The sequence below is a fragment of the Indicator indicator genome, chromosome 2, assembly GCF_027791375.1.
Source record: "Indicator indicator isolate 239-I01 chromosome 2, UM_Iind_1.1, whole genome shotgun sequence".
NCBI lineage: Eukaryota > Metazoa > Chordata > Aves > Piciformes > Indicatoridae > Indicator > Indicator indicator.
Window position 1 is genome coordinate 12,598,091 of NC_072011.1, and position 23,625 is coordinate 12,621,715.

Sequence of the window (23,625 nt, forward strand, 5' to 3'; positions counted from 1 at the left end):
ACTCAGACTTCTGATATAGTCAAAAAGTATTACTAACGACATCTGTTGTAACTACAGAAGTATTAAAAGCCCAAGCCCAAAATCTGATGGTAAAATATTTGCAGACTGATAAGCAGGACACAAACATACATATATATATAGATACCTAGAGATAGGTAGATAGATAGATAGATAGATAGATAGATAGATAGATAGATAGATAGATAGATAGATAGATAGGAAGCAAGCAAAACATAGGGACAGTCTTTAAAAATGAGAGCAGTTTGTCAGGGTGTTCAAGCTGGAATAGCAAAAGTCTTCGGATATAGTCGACTATCCTCCTTTACAGTAAGCAACTCCCTAGATTTTGGATTTCCTCTGTAAAAAAAAGGCTGCAAGGAGTACTAGTAAAAGATGGGGTTTTTTATCACACATAACAAGTTTGAGAAGTTCTTTTTTCAGTTAACAAGAATGTAAAAATCAGTCTTTTCTCTAATTCTGTTAGAACTATGGAAGTTATGTTTCAGAACCTGGAAGAGCAGACTATCAGTCTACTCTGTCCCCAGGTAGTTTAGAGACACGTAAGAAAAACCATCATCTCAAGAAGACATGCTGATACCAAGGGAAACAGAGGTACTGACACATTTGGGGAAACCCATACTAGCACTGAGTATTTAAATCCACACTGGCTTCATTCAGAAGGCCATTCATTACCTTTACAACAACAGAAACAAAATGCTGTTTTCAACGCCAATACACAGAGGCTTCTCAATTCATCTTCTCCCCAGGTTGCGCAACAGCAGTGAAACTTTAAGATCAATGACACCACTGCTCAGAGAAGCCTGTTTCTGACAAGATAACCAGAATACCTAAAATTCCTGAATTCAGCTTGAAAAACAAGATAGCAAAAATGTCAACACATTAGGCATGGCCTGACTCCATGCTTTTTCAGGTAGCAATTCCATTTAAATAAATCCACATCTAGATACAAAACAACTATTAGCAGTGTATCATCAGTGGCAAAACAATGTAACTCTGAGGGAATTACGGGCTAATTAACTGTAACCAGATTGCAGTTTCCTTGCTTTAGAGTTATTTACATGTTTTTGGAATTGTTTACTCTGTTTATATGGATTCTTGTATTTTCAGAAGTGGAATGAGCACTTAGAGAAGGCTGCAATTAAGTTAAAAAAATACTACTTCAATTCTGAATGGGGCTGGGGAGCCCAGACGCTACTGACAGTACACAGAATTAATCTACTTAAGCAGGTTCTCCTAGCACTGACTAAGCCAGAACTGCCTTGGAAAAGCAGCCATGTTACACCATGCCTTTTAATCTAGCAGATATGGTTTGCAGCCTTCACTCTTGCTACAGACTTTCTGCACAATGATGAGCAAGGGACTTAAAAAAAAAAAAAAAAACACAGCACACTGGTTTTGTGTACCATCTCATGAGCTTGTTTCAACGTTTCATGACTCACCAATTAAAAAAAAATTTTTTTTTGCATGTACTACTGGCAGTGCAGATAGAGTGCAGTAGCAACAATAAAAGCACAGAAAGTAACAGTTGTCTGAAAATAACTGAGGCCTCTATCAAGATAATACTTCCCTTCCTGTATGCCTTAATTTTAAGGCCCTGCAACTGTGAAAATAACCCAAGCACGGATTAAACAAGACAACCAGATGCAGAGATGCCAGCCTAAGTACAGATAAGTTCATGCTCAGAAGCATGTATCACCTGTTTGCCCACCTGTATCTGGGTTTCTATTAACATCTAATACATCCATCATTGTAATCAGCTATTTCAAAACTTTGACAACAACATATCCCAGCTGACAAATTCAAACTGTTTATACTCTCTTTATGGCAAAAACCTCATGAGCTTCTCCCACTTTTCTATGATCCCAGAAACAGAAGCCCTTCGAGCAGCACTTCTGATAGCAAAGAAACACCATCTCCTTCTAACAAAAAAGTGACATGAAAAAAATTAAAAGTAAAATATTACTTTTATATTCGAGTTATACAAGTTCAAAACTCCCCATTTTTAGGAAAATGCATGACATGATACTGCTAAGAGCCACAATATACAGGCAGATGCTACTGAACTTCTAAATCATTTATGAAAAAAAAATAATCAACAATTCATAGTAATAGAAAAGGCACTTTGCTAAGTAACCTCCCAGTGCTAGGACACCAGCTATATCTGAAAACAATTCTCCAAATAAGAATATTAAACTTTTTCTTTATAAAAGAAAGGTTATTTCTTAATAGAAACCACAGTCAGGGGCTTTCCAGGTAACTTTGTCTTTTTGTTGTAACTCTTACCTTCTCTGCAAAGTTTCAGATGGTGAACACGACTTTTTTTTTTAACATGAAACTGGGAATAGACATTTTCACTGAAATACTGAAAATCAAAATGTCTACTTGTACCTGACTACAAGAATTCTTTCTTTTTAAGGTTTAATACAGAAGAAGGAGGGATACAGCAAGCTATTGAGTTATATTCCTGAGTATCTGCAACAAGAGCCAGTTCTCTGTGGCTCACAACACACTCACAGCACAACTTGATGCCCCAAGACTGAAGTTCAAGAACAGTTTGCTTCACTACATTCAGCTGCAACAACTTGATGTGCAGTAGGTACGGTCAGATGAGCTGGCAGCCTCATTTGTTAGTTAGCTGGCACTTCTTATTCCTCAGGCTTTACTTTAAATACTTGCAACTTTAAGCAACTTGAACTCTTTAGTCCAAAATTTAATTTGAAGTGAGGTACCTGCCTGAAGCAGCTACCTCCCAGATAGGGAGAACAAGGACACTGGAAGAGCAAACATCAGACAGAATGGTTTATTTTGAAAAATGACACCTGAAAAAAAAATATTATTTCAGTAATTATTCTAGTGATCCAACCACCTAACTTGGAGGAAAACTGCATGTAAGGAAAGGGAGAATGTAAAAGGCCATGTATTCAGTGACAAGTTACACGCAGGGCTAAACAGGAACCAAGGAAGCAGAAGAGAATCAGGATTGAAAATGAACACAAAATACAGGTAGACAAAAGTGAACATGGAAAATAATCACAGTCAATGACTAGAAACTATGTAGGAAACTGGGAATGGCAAGATAAGGCATTTGGAATGATGAAGTGGAAAAAATGAAACTGCAATGAAAAAATTGGAATGACATGAGGAACTGTTTTGTTTAGGGCACAAGCAGGAATTAATTAAAAAAAAACCCTGAACATGACTAAATACATTAGAGGATTAGAAGGACATAGAAACTGACCTTAGAACAGGTTGATGCAGATGGGTTGGAATGTGTTATAACAAGGCAATAACTCATTTTCTTTCCTGCCTGGAACTTAGCCAAAATAAATGGAGTCTCTTGCCACCAACACTTTTTCCCCAACTAAAGCCAAATGATACAAGATACAGCACTCGCCTACTGCTGTGTTCTCTTGATCATCTTACTTGAAATAAATACCTTCCTACAGACTTTTTTGGCCACCAGGACTTACTCAAATGGCATGTATTCAAATACTCAAAACACCACACAATTGATGTTATCTATTAAAACTAATTTGTCTCTGCAACTTTTTACTGCTATCACTCCACTGAATAGTGTTCACTGAATTTAAAATATCTGATGTCCCACAGAAACTTAATGTCTCAGACAATGGTTGTTGGTTGGGTTTTTTTAACTGTATAAACTTTTTCCTGATCTCTGTTACAAATCTCTGTGAGCATTGGGTGTTCTAGCAAATTAGACTTTTGTGTCTCAACATTGGGATGCTTAATATGACATTCCAATCAGCATCTCTCTCTCAACAGTTTTGCTTAAGCAACACACATCAATGAAGGAAGGCATAGTTCAGCTCAATATGTAGAGCTGAACTATGGTCTTCACAGGAACACAGATAACTGGTCTAGTTTACCTTGATAGTTAATATATTAGGGGACAGAAAAGCACTGTCCCTGGAGCAAAACTCACGATTTCCAGTTTCACTAAGCCAACACTTCCCATGTAAAGAACAGAGATCTGCTGTACAGAAAGGCAGAGTAGGGGGACATCTTCCAGAGGCTAAGACAAACATAACTGCTTCTTTTTGATATTCCCAATACATGGATAGGTAAAGATCCAATAGGAATTCACAACAATCAAAACAGCAACTCTCACACCAGATTTTTGAGAAGAATGTCCCTGCAGTGTTTCTCATGCCTACTAGTTAGAGTTAAATGGGCTAAAATTCAGTTACATAATCATAACTCAGTTTAACTCATCCTGCAACTACCGAAACCTTTCTGTGGGAGGTATATTGCTTTGCACTCTAGCAATGCCAACAATGCCTCTTCTCAATCCATAACTGAAGCTACAATCCGCTGTCTAAATAATTTATGAGAGGTGTAGTTGTTCTGTAACAGCACCTTTATTCTTCCACGTGTACACAACCATGTTGGTTGGTGGTGTTTTCTAATTCAACGAATTTTTCTCAAATGACTGTGAACTGTGTTTCACTGAGATTTAGAAAAAGCTCACTGTATCGCTCACATATTTCTGAAGTGCAACTTCCTACCATAAATGGTCATATAAAGAGCAGAGTCAGCACTATGCGCAAGATAACCCTGAAAGGATACCTTTAGCCAGTTAGTAAATTGAACAGAAGACACAGAGCCCATGCAAATAACCAACATTTCTGTTAAAACCTTGGCCCAAAATGAGTATGCAAAACTGAAAGTACAATGTGTACACTCTATTACATTTATGTTGAACTTCCAAAAATACAGACAGCAATTTCAGGTTTCATTCATAACTAATACTGTAGGGCCAGAGGATGGTGCTATTTGCCTGCACACCATCCAGGTAATTCAGGAACAACATCATGTTTCTTACACATTGACATTAGTTACGGAAGTACATTCCTGTTGATTGTATTGCAGAAGTGCAAGGCATTTTGCAAAAGCAAGCTTTTGTGATCCATAACTTCTATTTATGCACCAAAAGCGGTGCATTTCAGTATGAAACAGAAGAACAGTAAACAAGAAAACCATATCTGCAAACTCATAGTATATAAAAAGTAAAATCTTCTTACATCTGCTCAACTTTTCCACAACCATTCTGCAAGCTTTCTCCAAAAATATGAGGTAGCATTTAAAGTTGCAGAGGGAAAAAAAAGAAAAAAAAAAAACAAACTCTATTTACTAGTCCTGCACAATTATGCATGTTGAAGCTGCAAGTATTTTCAGTGTTTGTAAGTTCCAGAAAATTGTGTTTTGCCAACTTGCAGCACAGTGAGAACTTCAAGGTAAGATTAACTTTAATTAACTTTACTTTAGACTCTCTAAATTCTCAACTTTCCCACTCTGCTAGTGACATCACAATCATACTAGCCCATGATTGGGCCACAGAGCTAACCTATCTGTGGGAAAATTAATTTTCTTAAAGTCAGTCAAATTCACAATATTTTACTTCTTCACGCATTCACAATTTTATTTCTCTGCACGTTAGCTCTGCGTAACAAAAACTGCATTTACTTGATGCCTCTGTGATGACAGCAGAGACTGCAGTATCACACCATAGGGCACATTTCACAGTCAAAGATTTGTGGCCTCAGAGCAGCCACAGAATAACCTAACTATGGATCAAGAATTTATCTGCTATTGGTAAAAGAAGTGTAGGGCCTTCTGTAAGATATGATTTCAAATAATCAAAACTGTTCATCAGATTTCAGTACAGTTTAAAAGGAAAAAAAATAAAAATAAAGGTCCAGTAGTACAGCAATTACTAAAAACACTATGTATACACACCTACTCACCCCTCACTGTACATCTACTTTTGCTGCTTCCTTTAATTCTAATTGAAGGCATTTTCCTTATTTCCTAAATAAACAGAATTAGTTTGCCACACTGCTGTCTTGCCCTGGTCATACAGAGAATACATTTGAGGAAGGGCAAAAAGGCAGAGGTAGCAATGACCGTTAAAAAATACAAAGAAAATGGAGAGAAAAAAGCTTCAGCATCCTCTGTTCCTTAAATGTGTTGATGTCAACACACTTGCAAAGAATCTTTGAAACCTAGGTGCGAAACTGCCAAAGTTTTCTGAATCTATCTTGCAAAACAAATTCAGGCTGCATCAGTGCAGTAGGCTGACTTAGCTTACCTTCCAGAACTTCCACAGCATTAAAAACAATGCATTAGCAGAAAAAAAAAAAAGGGGAGGGCAAATAAGTTCATACATCTATTACTACATTTTTAGGGTCAAATCTTAAGCTATTTGAAAAGTTTAAAGCAATATTTATTGAAGGCAATTTTCCTGGACCTTCATGGTACATCAGACTGTTTGTACAAGCATTTAGCTGCAAGAGATCCTGCATCAGAAAGGCATCACTCCATAAGAAACACTTTGTGGATGCTACCAGTAACACTGGACACTATTAAGGATTTAGTGAATCTAACATTAGTCAGTCAATTAAGCTGACAGTAGGGCTTCCAGAACTAACTGACAGAACATCCCACTATTAAGCTCTAATTGTATTTATCAGGGAAACTGTTGTAAGAAGTGAAGATATTGGCTGAGCCGAAGTAAGCAAGGTAAAATTAACCTAGCAATACACATTTGAGAAGCTCAAAATACATAAAACAAAAAAACCCACCACACTGTCTGGCTTTAAAATGTAATAAAGTTTTATAAATATTGTCCCATTCTGAAGCCTAAGAAATTTATTAACTTACATAGTCAAGTTTGCTCTTTTTAATTGCAGCATGGTTTATATTATCTGCATTAGTTATCTACACTTGCGTTATTTTTATGTACTACTACTCTGAAAAAAAAAAAAAAACCAACAATCTCTTTATCCCCATTTTCCTATTAACTCCTATGGTGCCAGCCAGATATACCTGAATTCCAGAGTTATCAAAGATTAACTTATCTAAACAAAATGGAGACTAGAGAGTGCCATAATCTGAGTAAGCAAGACCTATATTTGGAAAATAACAACCTATGCATACATGTGATGTGAAACACAACTGGAGGCTCTATTCTTTATTGCTGAAATCATTCAGAGACAGAAACTGATTTATGAAAGGTTGCATATGTGAGTTTAGAAGAAAAACTTAATATAGTAAAATACAACCTGTAGTTTTAAGTAAGCTTTGCAAGATTTATCAGATGTAGATGTATGTCAGTCTGAAGCAGTGCACGTCATTCTATTATGACTTTGGAGAGGAACTTTCATGGACTCAAATTTATTGCTTAATGTTTTCCTCTTCCTTGATGAAGTAAGAGAGCACTTTTCATTTACCTGCAAGCACAGAGATGGCATCCACAACCACACGGCAACTTTTACATATACTACCAGAAAAATGGTGTTAAAAGCATGTAATTCAAATCTCATTTTTGCCTTGAAAGATGTTTACTCAAAATCTAAATGGTACTTCTCCTCCTTTTTTCAGCTTAAGCATAATACCAGGTGTATAAGTAGTTTCACCATCTTACCTAGTTAACAAGCAAAGTTAGTCTTTTCCTGTTTATGGGTCAGCAATAGGGAAGAGAAAAATATTAAAAATAGGAAAATGTGATTCTAAAACCACAGGAAGTAGTAACAAGGACTCAAACAGGGAGTACCCAAAACAAATTCAACCCATATTTTGGAATTAATTAAATACAAGATTTCCACTTAGGCTGAGTTTTTACATGCAGTAAAACCAAACAAAAATAACTGAAGCAACAATCAAATCAAGCTTTTCCATGTCACTGCCAGTTGAGCATCACATCTTCTGCAGACACTGATATTTTCCATATTGAAGTTAGCTAGTTTTCCAAGCTTTGGGCATTTTAATCATGAATTTCTACCAGACAGCAGGCTCATGAGTTTCAAGTTTAGTGGCCATTTGCAGTGTCACAAGTGAAACAGGAGAGGAAATGGGTACTTTAAAAATTTGTAACTGCCTATTCTGAAGGGTGAAATGCTACCTTTGTTAAGAGTACAGAAGCTGAGATGGTGAAAAATACTTATTATTTTGCCACCTAAGAACAAACCAATTCAGATGCAAATAGTCATGCCAGCAGTGAGTGGGTGGCGTTTGTGTTGGTATGTATGTGGCATAACACACTAGGCTATGCAACCAATATGTTTTATAACAATATTGAATCACATAGGATTTAAAAAAAAGAAAAAAGTAATGCTACTACAGAAAGACACCTCGAAGACAGTATGAAGTAGGTGTTGATAACACAAATTTTACAAGGAAGGAAAAGTATTTGTAATAAAAGACAGCTAGCATAAACAGGCAGAAAATCATTTTGTTTTAAGCTTGCACTTTTACACCTTCCTGGCTTTTACTATTTTTACTTCATTTTTGAATTTCTACCTGTGTTTCCTACTAGCATTCAATCTGTTTTTAATCAGGAACTGATATACTTTAAACTGTTGGTTTTACTACCACCATTTGGGATTTGATATGCCTATAATTATCATGTTTAGATGTTTTACTAGTTTCTCAAGCTTAAATATATTGGTTTACAACTGTGAAATACTATGCTCAGCCTCATCCACAGCCTTGCTTTGAGTACTCAAGTGCAAACTTGAGGTAGAATTTACAATGTTTAAACTGATACACAACAACACTACAGAAGCAATCATTCATCTTTAAAACTTAACAGGATTTTTAATAATTATTACTCCAACCATACGTTCCTGGCAATCCAGCAATCGCATCTGAAAACTCAGTAATTTCTTTACCTTTTAAAGACAAAAGAGAAAACCAACCTTCTTTACCTTCTAAAGAAAGAAGAGAAAGTTGGTTGATCTTTACCATAACCTGAAGGGACTGAGATAGGTCACTGTAAGAACAAGTGGAGCTACTGTTTCCCCAAGACCTCTGGTTCTTCTGGAATCCCAAGGCTCTAAAAAGGACACAATCATTTTTAGTTTTTTCTAAGCTCTCTTAGCTTCCAAGCAAAGCATCCAACTTTCACATATGATATATTTAACTATGAAAAGGATTGACCCTGTATCGGTTTGCACCTTGTCTGGAAAAAAGTAAACCCAGCTAGTGTTAAAGGGCCATAAAAGAACGCTTAGAAAAAGCCTGGAGTGTCACTTTTTCCAGTGTAGGTGTACAGCATGTATGAGGAGAAGCTCAAAAACGTATCTCAAAGGATTTTAAAAACTTTTTCATTGCTGGTGACACACTTTTCCCTGAAATAAGCCACTTCCTTTCTAAAACCCACACAGCACCTCAGTGTCAAGCTTCAGCAACATCTGTTTATATATTTTTCTTATACAAAACACGGAAATCTTAAATTCTCATTACTTTCCATGATTTAAGATGTAACTATATCATCAGTCATGCCAGATTTCAAATATTTCCATTCAGTAAAGAATACATTCTCTTTCTCACAGTCTGAAAAGTTGCCAAATCTAAGTATTAAGTACAATGGCTTCTCATCACTATAGCAGGCATTTGAGAACTGTCATGTTACCAAAGTTAGCACAATCAATTGAAATTGGAGATAAAAATTTCTTCTGAGCTACCCAGGCACATAAATAATGAATTTTCAAATGTGTTAAACCAAAGTATTAGAGCCTAGCATGATAAATGGAAGTAAAACCTGCGGGACTCTAAGCTAATGAAAATACATTGTACATCACCATTAAGCTTCATTATGTTTGCTCTTCCAGGATTTCTTTGGAATTCTCCCTATAAATAAAATCCAAAAGTATCAGTTTGATCGTTTTTTCAATTAAGACTAACTTCACTTTCTATTAACCACAAAGCAGAAGTGATAAAAGTTATCTGTTAAAGCACAATAACATGCTTTCTACTGCAAAGCATCAGCATTCAACTACTATCAGTGTCCACCTGCAGCATAAAATATCACAAGACAAATAAGCATTTGTCTGTGGACTAAGAAATGCCTACCCTTCTGAACTAAAAATAAACCCTGCTACATTTAACTAAGTGAAAAGAAAACTAATTACATGAAGTCATACTGTGGCGATGTCTGTAGGATTTCTGTTTATTTGTTACTGGTGTAAAGCAAAAATGAAGGAAGGTGTTTTTAAAGGAGAGGTAAAACTAGAATTCTCTTCTGAGGTGAATATTAACAAAATGCAAGCTAAGTACCTACCTGTGGCTTGTATTCTTGAAACTACCTACAATGTCTTAACAGTTACATGAAAACATGAATACACGTAGTATTAATAAAAATAATAAATAAAAAATAAATATCTGCTTCTCTATTAATGGCTCCAAGCAAAGCAGTATAGCTTGATATTTAGAAAAATAGGCTTCAGCTTGAGACCTGCACTCTATTCCTGCATTATCTGGCATACCATGAGTAAGGCTTTTCAACTTCCTGTGCCTTATTTTCCATTTTGACTCTTTTCTGTGAAGATTGTTTCTTGCTGAATATTTATTCATATAGCCCTATAAGGATCCTGTACTCAGTGTTATTCCTGAAAAATTACCATAAAATAAAATAGTCGGTGACCCTGCAGGCAAGGACTGCACATTTACAGACATCTGAGCTCCTTCTTGCTCATGCATCACTGAAATCAAAAAACTTAGTGTCATAAAGTGGTTAACAATTCTGTTAATGGTGTCTGATATGGAATAGAATTTAGCTCACTCACCAGTATCTGTATTTGTTCTGAAATAACAATACAGGCAAAAAGAAATGAAAAATCTAGTTTAGCCAAAAACACCAAACACAAATTAAACAAATACGCACAGAATGCGGATCCTTTTGACTAAAAGGATGCTACCGTTACATAAAAATTTTCTAGAAACCCAATTAAGAAAGCTTTCTCAGAGAACCCTAAATATACAGCTAACTTTCAAACAGAAATCCTTGCTTTTCTTGACCATAGTGAAAGCAAACTTATTACAATAATGCATTTTGAACTGCAATCTCTGAACATCACTAACTGCTGAGATAGAAGTGAAGGACATTTTTCTGTGAAGAAAAACACTGTGAAGAAATTCTGCACAGAAACAGTGATTGGCCATTAGAATGGGCTGCCCAGGGAGGTGGCAGAGTCACCGTCCCTGGAAGTGTTTAAAATAAGACTGGATGAGGTACGTAGTGCCATGGTTTAGTTGATTAGATGGCGTTGGGTGACCGGTTGGACTTGATGATCTCAAAGGCCTTTTCCAACCTGGTTAATTCTGCGATTCTGTGACATCTGCCACATCCAGCTGGCAGCCTGTCACTAGTGGTGTCCCCCAGGGATCAGTGCTGGGCCCCATCCTGTTCAGTATCTTTTATCGATGATCTGGGTGAGGGGATTGAGTCCATCATCAGTAAATTTGCAGATGACACCAAGCTGGGAGCAGGTGTTGATCTGTTAGAAGGTAGAAGGGCTCTGCAGAGGGACCTTGACAGGCTGGACAGATGGGCAGAGTCCAACATGATGGCATTCAACAAATCCAAGTGCCGGGTGCTGCACTTTGGCCACAACAACCCCATGCAGAGCTACAGGCTGGGGTCAGAGTGGCTGGAGAGCAGCCAGGTGGAAAGGGACCTGGGGCTACTGGTTGACAGCCGCCTGAACATGAGCCAGCAGTGTGCCCAGGTGGCCAAGAGAGCCAATGGCATCCTGGCCTGCATCAGGAATAGTGTGGCCAGCAGGAGCAGGGAGGTCATTGTACCCCTGTACACAGCACTGGTTAAGCCACACCTTGAGTCCTGTGTCCAGTTCTGGGCCCCTCAGTTTAGGAAAGATGTTGAATTGCTGGAGCATATCCAGAGAAGGGCAACGAGGCTGGTGAGAGGCCTTGAGCACAAGCCCTATGAGGAGAGGCTGAGGGAGCTGGGACTGTTTAGCCTGGAGAAGAGGAGGTTCAGGGGAGACCTCATTGCTGTCTACAACTACCTGAAGGGAGGTTGTAGCCAGGAGGGGGTTGGTCTCTTCTCCCAGGCAACCAGCACCAGAACAAGAGGACACAGTCTCAAGCTGTGCCAGGGGAGGTTTAGGCTGGAGGTGAGGAGAAAGTTCTTCACAGAGAGAGTGGTTGGCCATTGGAATGTGCTGCCCGGGGAGGTGGTGGAGTCGCCATCCCTAGAGGTGTTCAAGAGGGGACTGGACGTGGCACTTGGTGCCTTGGTTTAGATAGTCATGAGGTTTAGGATGACAGGTTGGACTCGATCTTTGAGGTCTCTTCCAGCCTTCTTGATTCTATGATTCTGTGATTCTATGATCAGAGAAATGCTACGTATGTCAAGAATATGTCACAAATTAATGTGCATTAAAATTTCATCCTTTGATTTCACAGACACAAAAAGTAGCCAATTAAAATAATGTCCATCTTCATCACCTAATATTACATTGACATCATGATGATTAACTCTTCTTTAAAATCTCCACATTCTCATTACGAAAAGAGTAAAAGTTTTCACTAAGTTTGTAATTCTTAACAAATTGTTCATGAATTCTCTTTGCAAATGTATCAATTTAATGTCTACAGACTACAAGCATCTTAAGGGCTCTAAGTCATCTTCTGGTCATTTTATCACCAGATAGTTGTAAAGAAGGTAGTGGGCTATTTTCTAAAGGTATCCTACAAACACTAAGCATTCAAATTAATTACTTGACCAATAAGCCATTGATATACCTCAGAAGTACTGACAATTGTTTTTAATGGGTCATTTTTACATATGCAATGTAACACATCCACAAACCAGATTAAAGAACACTTCCATGACAACACACACTGGGAAGCAATGAACTATTTTGTAAGGATCATTTATCTCAACAATCACCTAAAATCACAAACTGCAATTAGCTCTTACTTCTGGTAAAAATGTATTCAACAAACTGCATAAAGGAGCAACTGACTGTATAGTATGTCAATACTATAGAGACTCATTCCCACTGAGCTGCATTAAAATAGCAATTTGGGAAGAACAAAGGAACCTGCATCAATAAATAAATCGATCACCATTGGTTTTGAATTTTGTTTGATCACATTGTTTTCTGGTGCAGGCTAAACACATCAGTTGTACAAAAAGTTCTTTAAGGTAAAACCCGTTAGCACACACAAATATATATAACTTGGACTATAAGCATTTCCTCATCATCTGAAAACCAAAAAAAAAAAAGGATGCAAGTTACCAATAAAAATTCAACTCAATTTCCAAAGAAACAAAAAAAAAAAAAATAGAAGCAATGCCTTTCAGCACTTTAGGAAGCTTATTATTAGTGCATGAATTACGATGTGATGAAATTTTTGCTTTTTCTGCCAATCACAATTCATAATCAGCACTTAATACAAAAACATTTTAACAATTTTGAAAAGCTGAGCACTTCAGATTTGAAAAACATACAAGTGATTGTGTTCTATAACCCCAAACCACTGCCCTTGTTTGAAGGTAAACTACTGCCCTTGTAAAATGGCACTACAATAAACTATAAACACTTCACAAAGAAAATCCATATCCTGTCTTCATACAAATCTTTTGTATAGCTATTTAATTTTGCAGTACTAGTAACTGCCCTTTAACTTTCCACTTACATGTAGACTTTCAGAAATTATTGATTACTGAAAAATGTATTTTGAACTACATGGAGGGAATAGGGAAACAGGGTTAAACAGAAAAGTGCAGACCAACTCTCTGCATTTATTAGTCTCCTAGAAATAAGATCTTTAAATATTATTGTGCAACAGTTCCAGAAATTCAAGTAGTTCACAGCCTCTGAAGCTTAAGATCCAGGGAATTGCCTGAATGATTAAATGAGAAATTACTCATACAGCTGTTTCTGAATAAAAAGTTAAACCAGAAATGTGAAGTTTAAATCCCATGAGTTGTTTTTATAATTTCAAATCTTATGCTCTGAACATTTCATACTCTTCTCAAAACAAGAGTGTTTCCCATTGTAATTAAAAGAACCTGGATGTAATTACATTAATATAATCACATCCCAAAGGGTACAAAGCAATCATTTTTGATATCTCAATAGGAATTGTTATTTTCCTATTCAACCCATACTTGGACCTTCAATTTGCCCTGGTTTTCCAAAATAAGTTCAAATAGACATCAGCTAGAAAAGAAAAATCTAGAAGAGAAAAATAGAACAGGTATTTAGAGATATTATAAGAATGATTAATTTAATAAATAAATTCAACTGTAGTAGCTCTAATTTCTGCTGTTACAAAGAGCTTGAGAACTTTAAACAGTTGCTTTTTTTTCTTAAAAAATACATTTACAAACTCATTTCTACCCAAAAGAAAACTGGAACCTCAGTATGGCACCTGAAGACACATTAGTAAACGTCAGGCTTTGTCTTACTTTCTCCAAAGGGATACTTTCCATGGAAAGCAGAATGCCCATGCAACCCTAGACAAGAACTTGAGTTTGTTTCCACAAAAGGTACAATCATTATAGAACATTCAATCAAAACACTATTTCTATTAGGCAACTTAAAACCAAATTGTAATTAAGTCAGTCCTTTAAGAAGATGCATTTTATTTAGGCACATAAAACGATGTCCAGAAATCAATTTTGTATTAAAAGTATTCAGCAGCCACTGAAAAATTATGTACAAAATAAATTCAATATACAAAATACCTTAGTACAGTCTGCATACCAGAAGCAGTATGTCTATGTAGTTTAATATTAATCTTTTTTATGCCCATATGCAAACAGACATAAGTGCTTTGCAACATTGATATGTGAATTCCAAAACAACACAATTAATCCATATTAGACAAAGATACACACTAGCTGCAAAACGGAGGGGGGAAAAGTTATATACATAGATCAACACAATAAGCTTACTGTGTTAAGCATAAACAGATTAAGTTAACATTCATTAGGCAGAAACACTTAAGTGCAAAGGCCAAACACAGACCTGTTATACAAAAATGCTGTATCATATACTGTAATATCATGCAGTACTCTAAGACAATTAAACTTGTCACCCAGTTCTCAGTAAGGAGATTATGCAATGCTTAATGAAATTAAGATACCTGTTTCATTTAAAAAGCAAATACAGTAATGCATTACCTCTTGTTTATAAAATTAAAACTGTAAAATTTTCCAAGCACAGAAATAAAGTCTCTGATGAATGTTAATTAGAATTCAGGTTTATCCACCACTTAGGCACCTCCTACAGTGCTCAGCCTGCAGGTCTGTGCTAATTCAAGGCTCATGCCACTGCAAATTGGAAAAATCCCTCCACTGCTCCTTATGCACTGAACAGGCTGTATTACTTCTGCATGACCACTAACAACACTGAGGCAACGTAAATTAAAAAGTATTTACATATGAAAATTTAGCTACCTAACAAGATCCAAAGTTGTTTACTAAGGTATCAATCCCATAGTAAGATCCATGATAAACATATAATCCTGGCAGCCTTTGGCTTTAGATAATGGTTGGACTTGATGATCTGGTGAGTTGTTCAAACTTTAAACTGCATAAACCTATAGTAAAACTGAGCTGCAAGTACTACATGTTTCCACCTATTACTTGTATATACTTTCCAATGAAATCCATACAACATACACTTCAGTGTGCATTCAGTTCAGGCCCTAAAATTATTAACAATGCTAAGAAGCTGTATACGAAGAAGAGCAGGAAAATGAGAAAACAGACCAAACCCAAAGAGTAGTCCGACAATAAGGGAAAAGATTTAGAGGAAAAACCAAAACTATTCAATGCGGAAAATAAATTAAGAAGTCTGTACTCAAAAACTGTACCTCAAGAGCATTTGGAACATAAGAAAATAAAGCCATCTAAAAAATATACCAAGCATGAAAATGTCAAACTTCGCACTTTGTATTCGTAAATATTAGGATTTCTCTACTAGAAAGTACATACTATTTGGAAATACTGAACTTCAACTAATTAGCTCTCCAAATAGGACATTTTACCTCAGTGGGAAAACCAGCCTCAGGCTTTGAAGCAGTGAGAAGGCAATACTTGGACTAACCACAGAGAAACTGATAGCTGAAAATATTTGTGTTCAAAAAGCAGAATTTCCTAGGAAGGCTAATTAATAGAACAGCCAGTGCACAAACAGTATCAGTCAGATTTCTATAGGAAGTCTTCTAAGAAAATAAACCAATCACACTCTTCCTCATGTACTTATCAGATCATAGTATATACACTAGGTTGTATTATTCACACTTCAATGCTTTACAGCACTCAAAATAGGTAAGCATACAGAGGGCTACAGATCAACATGTCAACTAGAATATAAACACTGTATCACTGTCATTATATAGAATTTTTATTAGTACGGGTAGAAAAATAACATGAATTTCATTCAAAAGGACAGAGGTCACATTGCTCATAGTCCTACATGACAACAGCATCAACTCGACAAAGCAGCAAAATATACAGAACATAAAATTTGTACCTGAGAGCACTGGAACATGTTTTGTTTTTATTTAGAAACAAAACTGTACTGTAATCTGAAGTCAGGAATAAACTTCTTTGTCTTCTTTTTGATGTAACATACTTAACAAAAAATAGATGAAAACTAGATGAAAATTATATTTGCTGTTCCATACTACCTTCAAAATTTAGCAAGAACAAGTGTATGGCAGCATATGAGAAAATGTATTTTTCTAGTTGCAGCAGTACTCTTATTGCACTTATTGCTGTTCAGGATCCAGAACACTGACACTGAAAATATATTAAAAGTAATAATGTATACTAAAATGAAAAGTTGAAACATACATGCAGTTACTAATTTGACTAACAGAGGCAACAGGATCTGGTAATTATCAGCTAAAAAAAGGAAGTCCAGAATGTCCTTATTCTGATCTTCCATCTAAAGATTCAAAGTAACAGCATTGACTGCAATGAGTGGAAGAGAATGTATTTCCATTACTAAAGAAAGCTTTCTTCAAAACAGGTAAGAGGCACAAACAGTACTTATGCTTTGACTGATGTTTTTGGGTTGGGTTTTTTCCATTGAGAAAAGACTCTCCTGCTAAAGTTGAAAGAATTGTTATTCCAATTCATTTTTAGAAGACTTCAGAATAAATCACAGAACCCTAATGAAGCTTCTCATTAACCACATGCAACATGTTTATATCTACAAAGTAGCTGGTTTAAAATTCTCAGTATCACATTTTGACAGCTGATTGGAAGTGATCTTAAATCACCCCCTCAGATTTGGTCCTATCAAAAAGTATTCATGTCCTACCATAACCAAAACAGTCAAAATCTTAGGTTAGTGAGGTTTTTGAAAACTGAAGGTATTTCTGCTGCAATATTGTAATCAGTATAAAGATAGAAGACAATAATAACATTGACTGGAAATATAAACTACAAGACTAGCAGTTTAATAACATAGCTTATCAGAAAATCTAACTTTAAGAACATTTAATAAAAGAGTCGTGATATAAATTGAGGTTCTCACTCCCCAAACTATACACCATGTAGGTAACTAAATTACTTTACAGAATAATAATTCAGTATTCTTCCCAAGGAGCTGTATCTTCAACAGCAAAAAAAGATGTTTCAAGAAGTCTAGTGGTGTTTATAGAATTTTGTGCATGCAATACCTATACATGACAGTTAAAGACTTTACAAAAGTTAAAACTATGCAAAAATTAAGAAATTCAGTGCAACAGCTTAAAAGTTCACGTACAAACTTGGTACTAAACAGTGAGAACTGTAATATGTTCATTAAAAAAATAAAAGTATTCAATTTGGAATTATAAACAGGTCCTGTATAACTATTTTTCAATAGACAAAGATATAAAACTGAATATCTGTTTTCACTACTCTCTTGTAAAAGTTTTTTTTTTGTTAGCTTTCACAATGTCATCAGGAGATGCAGATTTGAAGTCAAATGGTGTTATAGCAATCATGGGACTAGTTTCCTTGGGGTTTACATCTTGTACTTGTCTATTGTACAGGAAAGCTTTATGTACACCAGTTGTGCGCCGCTTATAACCCTTTGGAGGATAACGGAGACACAAGGTTAAAGCAAAAGCTGAAGGTCTTGCACGCAGCGCCTTCACCCACGAAAGGGACAAATCCTGCCTCTTCGGAGTAAGCCTTCTTTTGGCTTTTTTATTTGTTTTGGCAAAACCAGAACTTTTTCCTTGTTTTTCTTTTAAAAGTTTACTTTCAGAACTTAAGATATTTGACTGTCCTACTGCATTCTGTTCTGCAGATACATCGGCATTTTTCACAAGGGCACTTAAATCAATGCTGCTTCTTTCAGAGGGCCTTAATTCAGTTGCATTGTGCATGGGGAAGTCCATACCTTGTTGGGTTTTATTTATTTCAAAAGTTTCTGCTATTAAATCCAAGAGTGATATATTCTTAACCTCTTTTGGTGGAGAAACATTAGAGAGGGCTAAGGAAGACAAAGATCCTGTTAGCTCTGTCATCCCATCTGAATTTTGGGGTTGACTTACTAGTTGTGATAGTGGTACAGTTCCCAATTTCATATCACTGAGGCTTGATGTTGACTGGGTATAAAGATCAGCCAAAGAACAGTGGCCAGCAGTGCTTTCCTGATGCTCCTGAAGTAAGTCAGCCAGTGATGTACTTCCAGACCTTAAGACTGGCAAAGCAACCATGTCCGAAGAGGGACTTTCTTGGGTTTTATTTTGCACAAGAGAAGAAATATTTTCAAGAAGTTCATTCTTTCTGTTTACAGTGTGACTGACTCTGTTATCAAGAGCCAATTTCCCTAAAGCACCTGTTAGGCATGGAGGACTGCAAACATCTGCATTACTAATACAATCAGAAGCATATGAGGAAACAGGAGAAATACCACCTTCAGGACCCCTAGACTTACAAACCACATTCCGCATCAGCAAGGATTTCAAGTCCTGTGTTTCCTCGCATTCCAACTTCTTTACGGAACAATATCCAGTTAGATTACTTCCTATGCTAAAGTAAGCACCTTCACTACCAAAAGCTGAACTTACAGCATTATCACTTTCTAGTAGTTGATTCTCCACCTGTTTATTCACAGGTTCACAAAACGCTCCTTTACACAAAGCATCACTGAAAGATGATGACAGAACGAGTGAAGAGGACTCCAAACCTTTCCCTTCAGGTGAAGGTATATTGGATTTTTTAGCATTAAGGACCATTTTGTCATTTCTAATTGAAGAGCAACAAACTGAATCGCTTTTGACTGTCAAGTTTTCAAACTCAGATTTGTTGGTATCATCAGCAACATTTTCTACAGCACATGAGAAATTGTCTGCATCAGTACGCATTTCTGGACAACAAAGTAAGTCTCCTTACCTTACAATAGCCAATAATTTTCAGATGGAAGTGTGGTCACAATGAAATATCCATTATTTTTAAAGTTGACAGCAGCAACAAAACAAAATCAAGAAAAAACATGAAAAGGCATTGAATTACTAAGTGCTATTCAAAAATATGCAAAGTTTTGTAATTAAACTGCACATATCGACTGAAATACATAGAAATCTTAAGATTCAGCAAAGAATGCCAGTAAAAATTACAAAAATTACATCAAAATAAGAAAGTTACTGTATAGAGGCTACCAAAATAAGAGGAGGTATTGAGGATGGGAATTGCCAATTCACCAAACAAATAATGGAAGCACAGAAAACTTAAAAGATGTTGTCCAACTTTTAGAGCATGTATTCTTTCAGTTTAGCCATATATTAGAAATTAGAAATTTACTCTGAACTGCAGGTGGTTGCACTTCGAATTTAAGTCAACACAAATGTTTTGACTTCTAGATCATGAAAAGCTAGTTTCCTTTAAATGTTTTTAGAACAGAGAGACAAAAAAATAAGTTGCTCTTTCCCAATATTCTGCTAAATGACTAATGCAGGAACAAGCATCTTCACAGCTTGTAAAGTCAAAATTAAACTGTACATAGAAATGAATCATCTTGAATGTAAACAATTAAATAGAAGTATACCTTTTGTCGTCTTTCCTACAATCAGAGCATCCTCATTCTTGGTCTTGACATTTTGCTTACTGCCTTCTGAAAGCACAATATCCAAAGCCTTCTGTACATCAAAATTACTATCCAGTACTGCTTGCACCATTGTTTGCTCTGGTATAGATTCTGCCAAAACTTCTTTCATTTGATCAAGGCATGAATTAAGACGAGCTAAAAGAGATACATCATTGTTATAAGCTGCAGAAAAAATGTCTTAAGTGGCCTAACCACTAGCACCATATATCTGATTAACAAAAACAGGAGAAAAACATCACAGTGAAAAAAAATCCTTTAGAAATTCATTTCAATCTCACTTATTGCCATGATAAATTTTGCCCCCAAGCCCTGCAGAATCCAATACTGCCACGAGGAACATATCACAGACTACTATTTATTAGTCTACAAAGTCTCAATATTTAAAAACTTTGATATTGTAAAATTATCTTCACTGTGAAGAAGAAATTCAAATATTCACCTTGAAATTATCCAAAGTAATTTAATATATCAACTTGGAATCCCACTGAACAGCATGCTTTTAAGTGCTTACAGATCTTATAATTAACATCCAGAGTAAAACAGCATTTTCAGGGCCCTGAGGCACCTGAAAACTCTGGGTCAAGTTTGAAACTACGCGTAATCTTTACCTTTACTAAAACCACTCTACATTTTTAGGTGAGAAAATCAATTTCCTTTGAAGCATATTTCTACAATTAGTATAGGTCTTGACTAAGGTAAGTTTCTTAATTCATGAGCTGCTGCACGAGATACTGAGAATTCCAACTTCCTGAAGGTTACTTAAATCATCACCCTTGACCTGTAATCCTAAGAGCAAGTCAATGTTCCCCAGAGATTTCCTCTGCAAAACAAGTACTGGTAGAGCCCTGCAAAATGTGCTGGTTGGCCATTTTACAATCCAACACTCTGCAAGCATCATCTTACCAAACTCTTTGCAGCCAGACTGACAACAATCAATAACTTTATATTAATGAGCAACACTGCACACTGTACCAAATGTAACAGGACTGTTTTCACAATGAAATAGGTATTTCTAGGTCTCATTTCCACCTTTTTTCAGTCCAGAATATTACTTTTTTCTTGTTCCCATATCAATTCTTAATTGATTTGAGACTGTCAAGAGCATTCTGAAAAGCTGGAGTACTATACTGTCTAGATCATCTGTATCCACATACTGGCTGATTCTTTCAAATTGCCTTCTACAGCATTATTTCCTCACCCCAATTTATCATATTCACCTATATGTCAATGCATTAGCATAGCTTCTACCAATTTACTTGACTTGGAATCTGGATTGTTTGTATTCTGTCTCTTGCTTCTGAATTTTCTTCAACTTGTTTTAAATATCAAATTTCATTCATGCATTTTATTGTCTATTCATCCACCAACACACTTTACCTGAAGCTTATAATAATTTTAAAAACAGCTCTATTTCCAAAACATGAAGTCAACCATTAATACTTGGGAAAGATAACTGTGAATTTTTCTCACAAAACATGTGATTCAGGTATCAGGCAACAAGTTTAAAAAACAAAAGCAAGTATTTTTTCCCCAACCATTCAGCTCAGAACTATTTCTTTTCTGTAATTACCTCTATCAACTTTGGTCAACTGATGACCAGATGTAAAACAATCAGCAGTGTCATCTGTACCTTCATAGCCATATTCTTCTTCTAATGGCTCAGCAAATGCTGTTGGTTTGTCTCGTCTGGAGTAGATAAACTGAGCTGCTGCATTAGGTAAAAAAAAAATATTTAAAAAAAAGTCAAATCTTTTTTCCTCCTTTAGAAACAAAACATATCTAAAGGGAAAAAAGGACATTGACCTGTTGCAGTGCTGGCAGCAGGGGGAGTGGTATGTAAGGAAGAATGGGATACTACTGTATAACAACACCTATTTGAAGACCATACAGAGCACAGAGCAATTTATGCTAGAAAATAAGCAAGTCGTCATCACAGTAAAACCACAGGCTGGGCAATATCCTTGTATTCATGTAATGCAGTAATTCTGCAAAGTTCAATATTCAAAGAAAATAATATATTCCAGGTTTGAAAAAAAACAGTTTTCTCTACCAAATCACCATCTATGAATTAATGTGTTCAGAATCTTAATCCTTTTTTTCGCCTCAGTTGCAAGAAAATGACATTATTTTTATAGTATGGCATTTTCAAACTACTGGTAACAATTTAATGGAGTAGAACACACTCCTCTTCTTGGAATTTCATTAGAAATATAGCTCATGAGTTAAAGTACGCCACACAAAACTTTAAACAAGTACATAATTCCACTCTGATTTAGCAACACATTAAGGCATATATAAATAAAACCTCTGACTGCAAATGAGCTCCAGTCATTACATACTCTCAGAAATGTAAAAATTATAAGGTAAGCAAATTTCCTTCTTATGCAATATTCTACCCAGCTCTGAAATACATACTGAAAGCATATGTATATCCAGTTCAGTAGTTATAGCCTCAGCAACTCGTTTCCCAAATGCATACCATTTCATATTTAATCACCATAACTGAAGCAACTATTAAAAGATTGCTATACAATCTAGATCAGACTGTAAATGACATTTACATAACTACTAGGAAAATTACTACACACAAGAATTAGTTTTGCAATTTAGCAGTTTATACTTGATTTAAAAAGTAAAAATGCTGCACATTTTCATCACAAAAATAAAAAGTTACCTTAATTCTTGGAAAAGGTCTTAAAAATTCCAGCAATTAAGCTAAGAAACTGAATGCCAGACAACCTGAATTTTAATCAGGGAATGTGAATATAAATAATAAAGACACACACTTAATTTTACTTATCTAAAATCAACAGGATGACAGAGAACAGGTTTGTGAAGACCTATTTAACTCAAGTACCAGACTTGTGGTACTTTGTGGCCAGAGGTCACAGACTGTACCACACTTGCAGTAGATTTAGATCCAGACTAATTACCTGCAGTACCACAGTTTCGTATCAACATCAGCCATACTATCGTCACTGATTATTCAGCCCTAGAAATGCTGCCAGCAAATCTGGGGAAACCATGGACTGATAATCTTGCCAGAGATTAGACTGGAGGACACAACTTAATGGGTTTAGATGCAGGTTGCTTATAAGTAATCATTTGAACCAACCTGTTGATGGAGAAATGCAATAATCATCTTCTACTGATTGGCCATACACATCATCATCTTCAAAATCTATGAAGCAGAAACAGTATTGTTAGTCTGCACAATTTCCAAATATTTGATGTTATCATTTAAAGGGTAGTTTTTACACAAGGTTTAAGAAACTATGCTTCTCTAGTATTCCAGAACTGCAGTTAAACACTATTTATTTATCTGGGTAAGAAACGGCTACTTACAATAATGGACTTTTAACATTTAATACTCTAGTCATTAGGAAAGAGAAAAATTTTCCAAAGCTGGCATGCTTCACACCACCTCTTTCAGAAGACTGTCCTCATAGTCCAAATCAAACTTTCTACAGTTCCACAAATATTTAACCATGGCAGTCTCCTTGATATTAGGAAAAAGAAAAGGAAAAAGAAAAGGAAAAAGAAAAGGAAAAAGAAAAGGAAAAAGAAAAGGAAAAAGAAAAGGAAAAAGAAAAGGAAAAAGAAAAGGAAAAAGAAAAGGAAAAAGAAAAGGAAAAAGAAAAGGAAAAAGAAAAGGAAAAAGAAAAGGAAAAAGAAAAGGAAAAAGAAAAGGAAAAAGAAAAGGAAAAAGAAA

General features: G+C 35.8%; 1 protein-coding gene across 2 annotated transcripts in view; it reads right to left on the reverse strand.

Annotated features, from left to right (window-relative positions):
- Nucleotides 1-23,625, reverse strand: part of HBS1L (HBS1 like translational GTPase) — a 59,085-nt gene that overhangs the window by 31,954 nt on the left and 3,506 nt on the right. Inside the window, exons 2-5 of one of the 2 annotated variants that reach the window (XM_054399241.1) lie at nucleotides 23,029-23,094; nucleotides 21,484-21,621; nucleotides 19,854-20,048; nucleotides 18,996-19,196 (exon numbers count right to left, since the gene is read on the reverse strand). In XM_054399241.1, the coding sequence (XP_054255216.1) occupies nucleotides 18,996-19,196; nucleotides 19,854-20,048; nucleotides 21,484-21,621; nucleotides 23,029-23,094 (600 nt within the window). The remainder of the gene's footprint in view (nucleotides 1-18,995; nucleotides 19,197-19,853; nucleotides 20,049-21,483; nucleotides 21,622-23,028; nucleotides 23,095-23,625) is intronic. The other variant, XM_054399242.1, reaches the window with a different exon arrangement.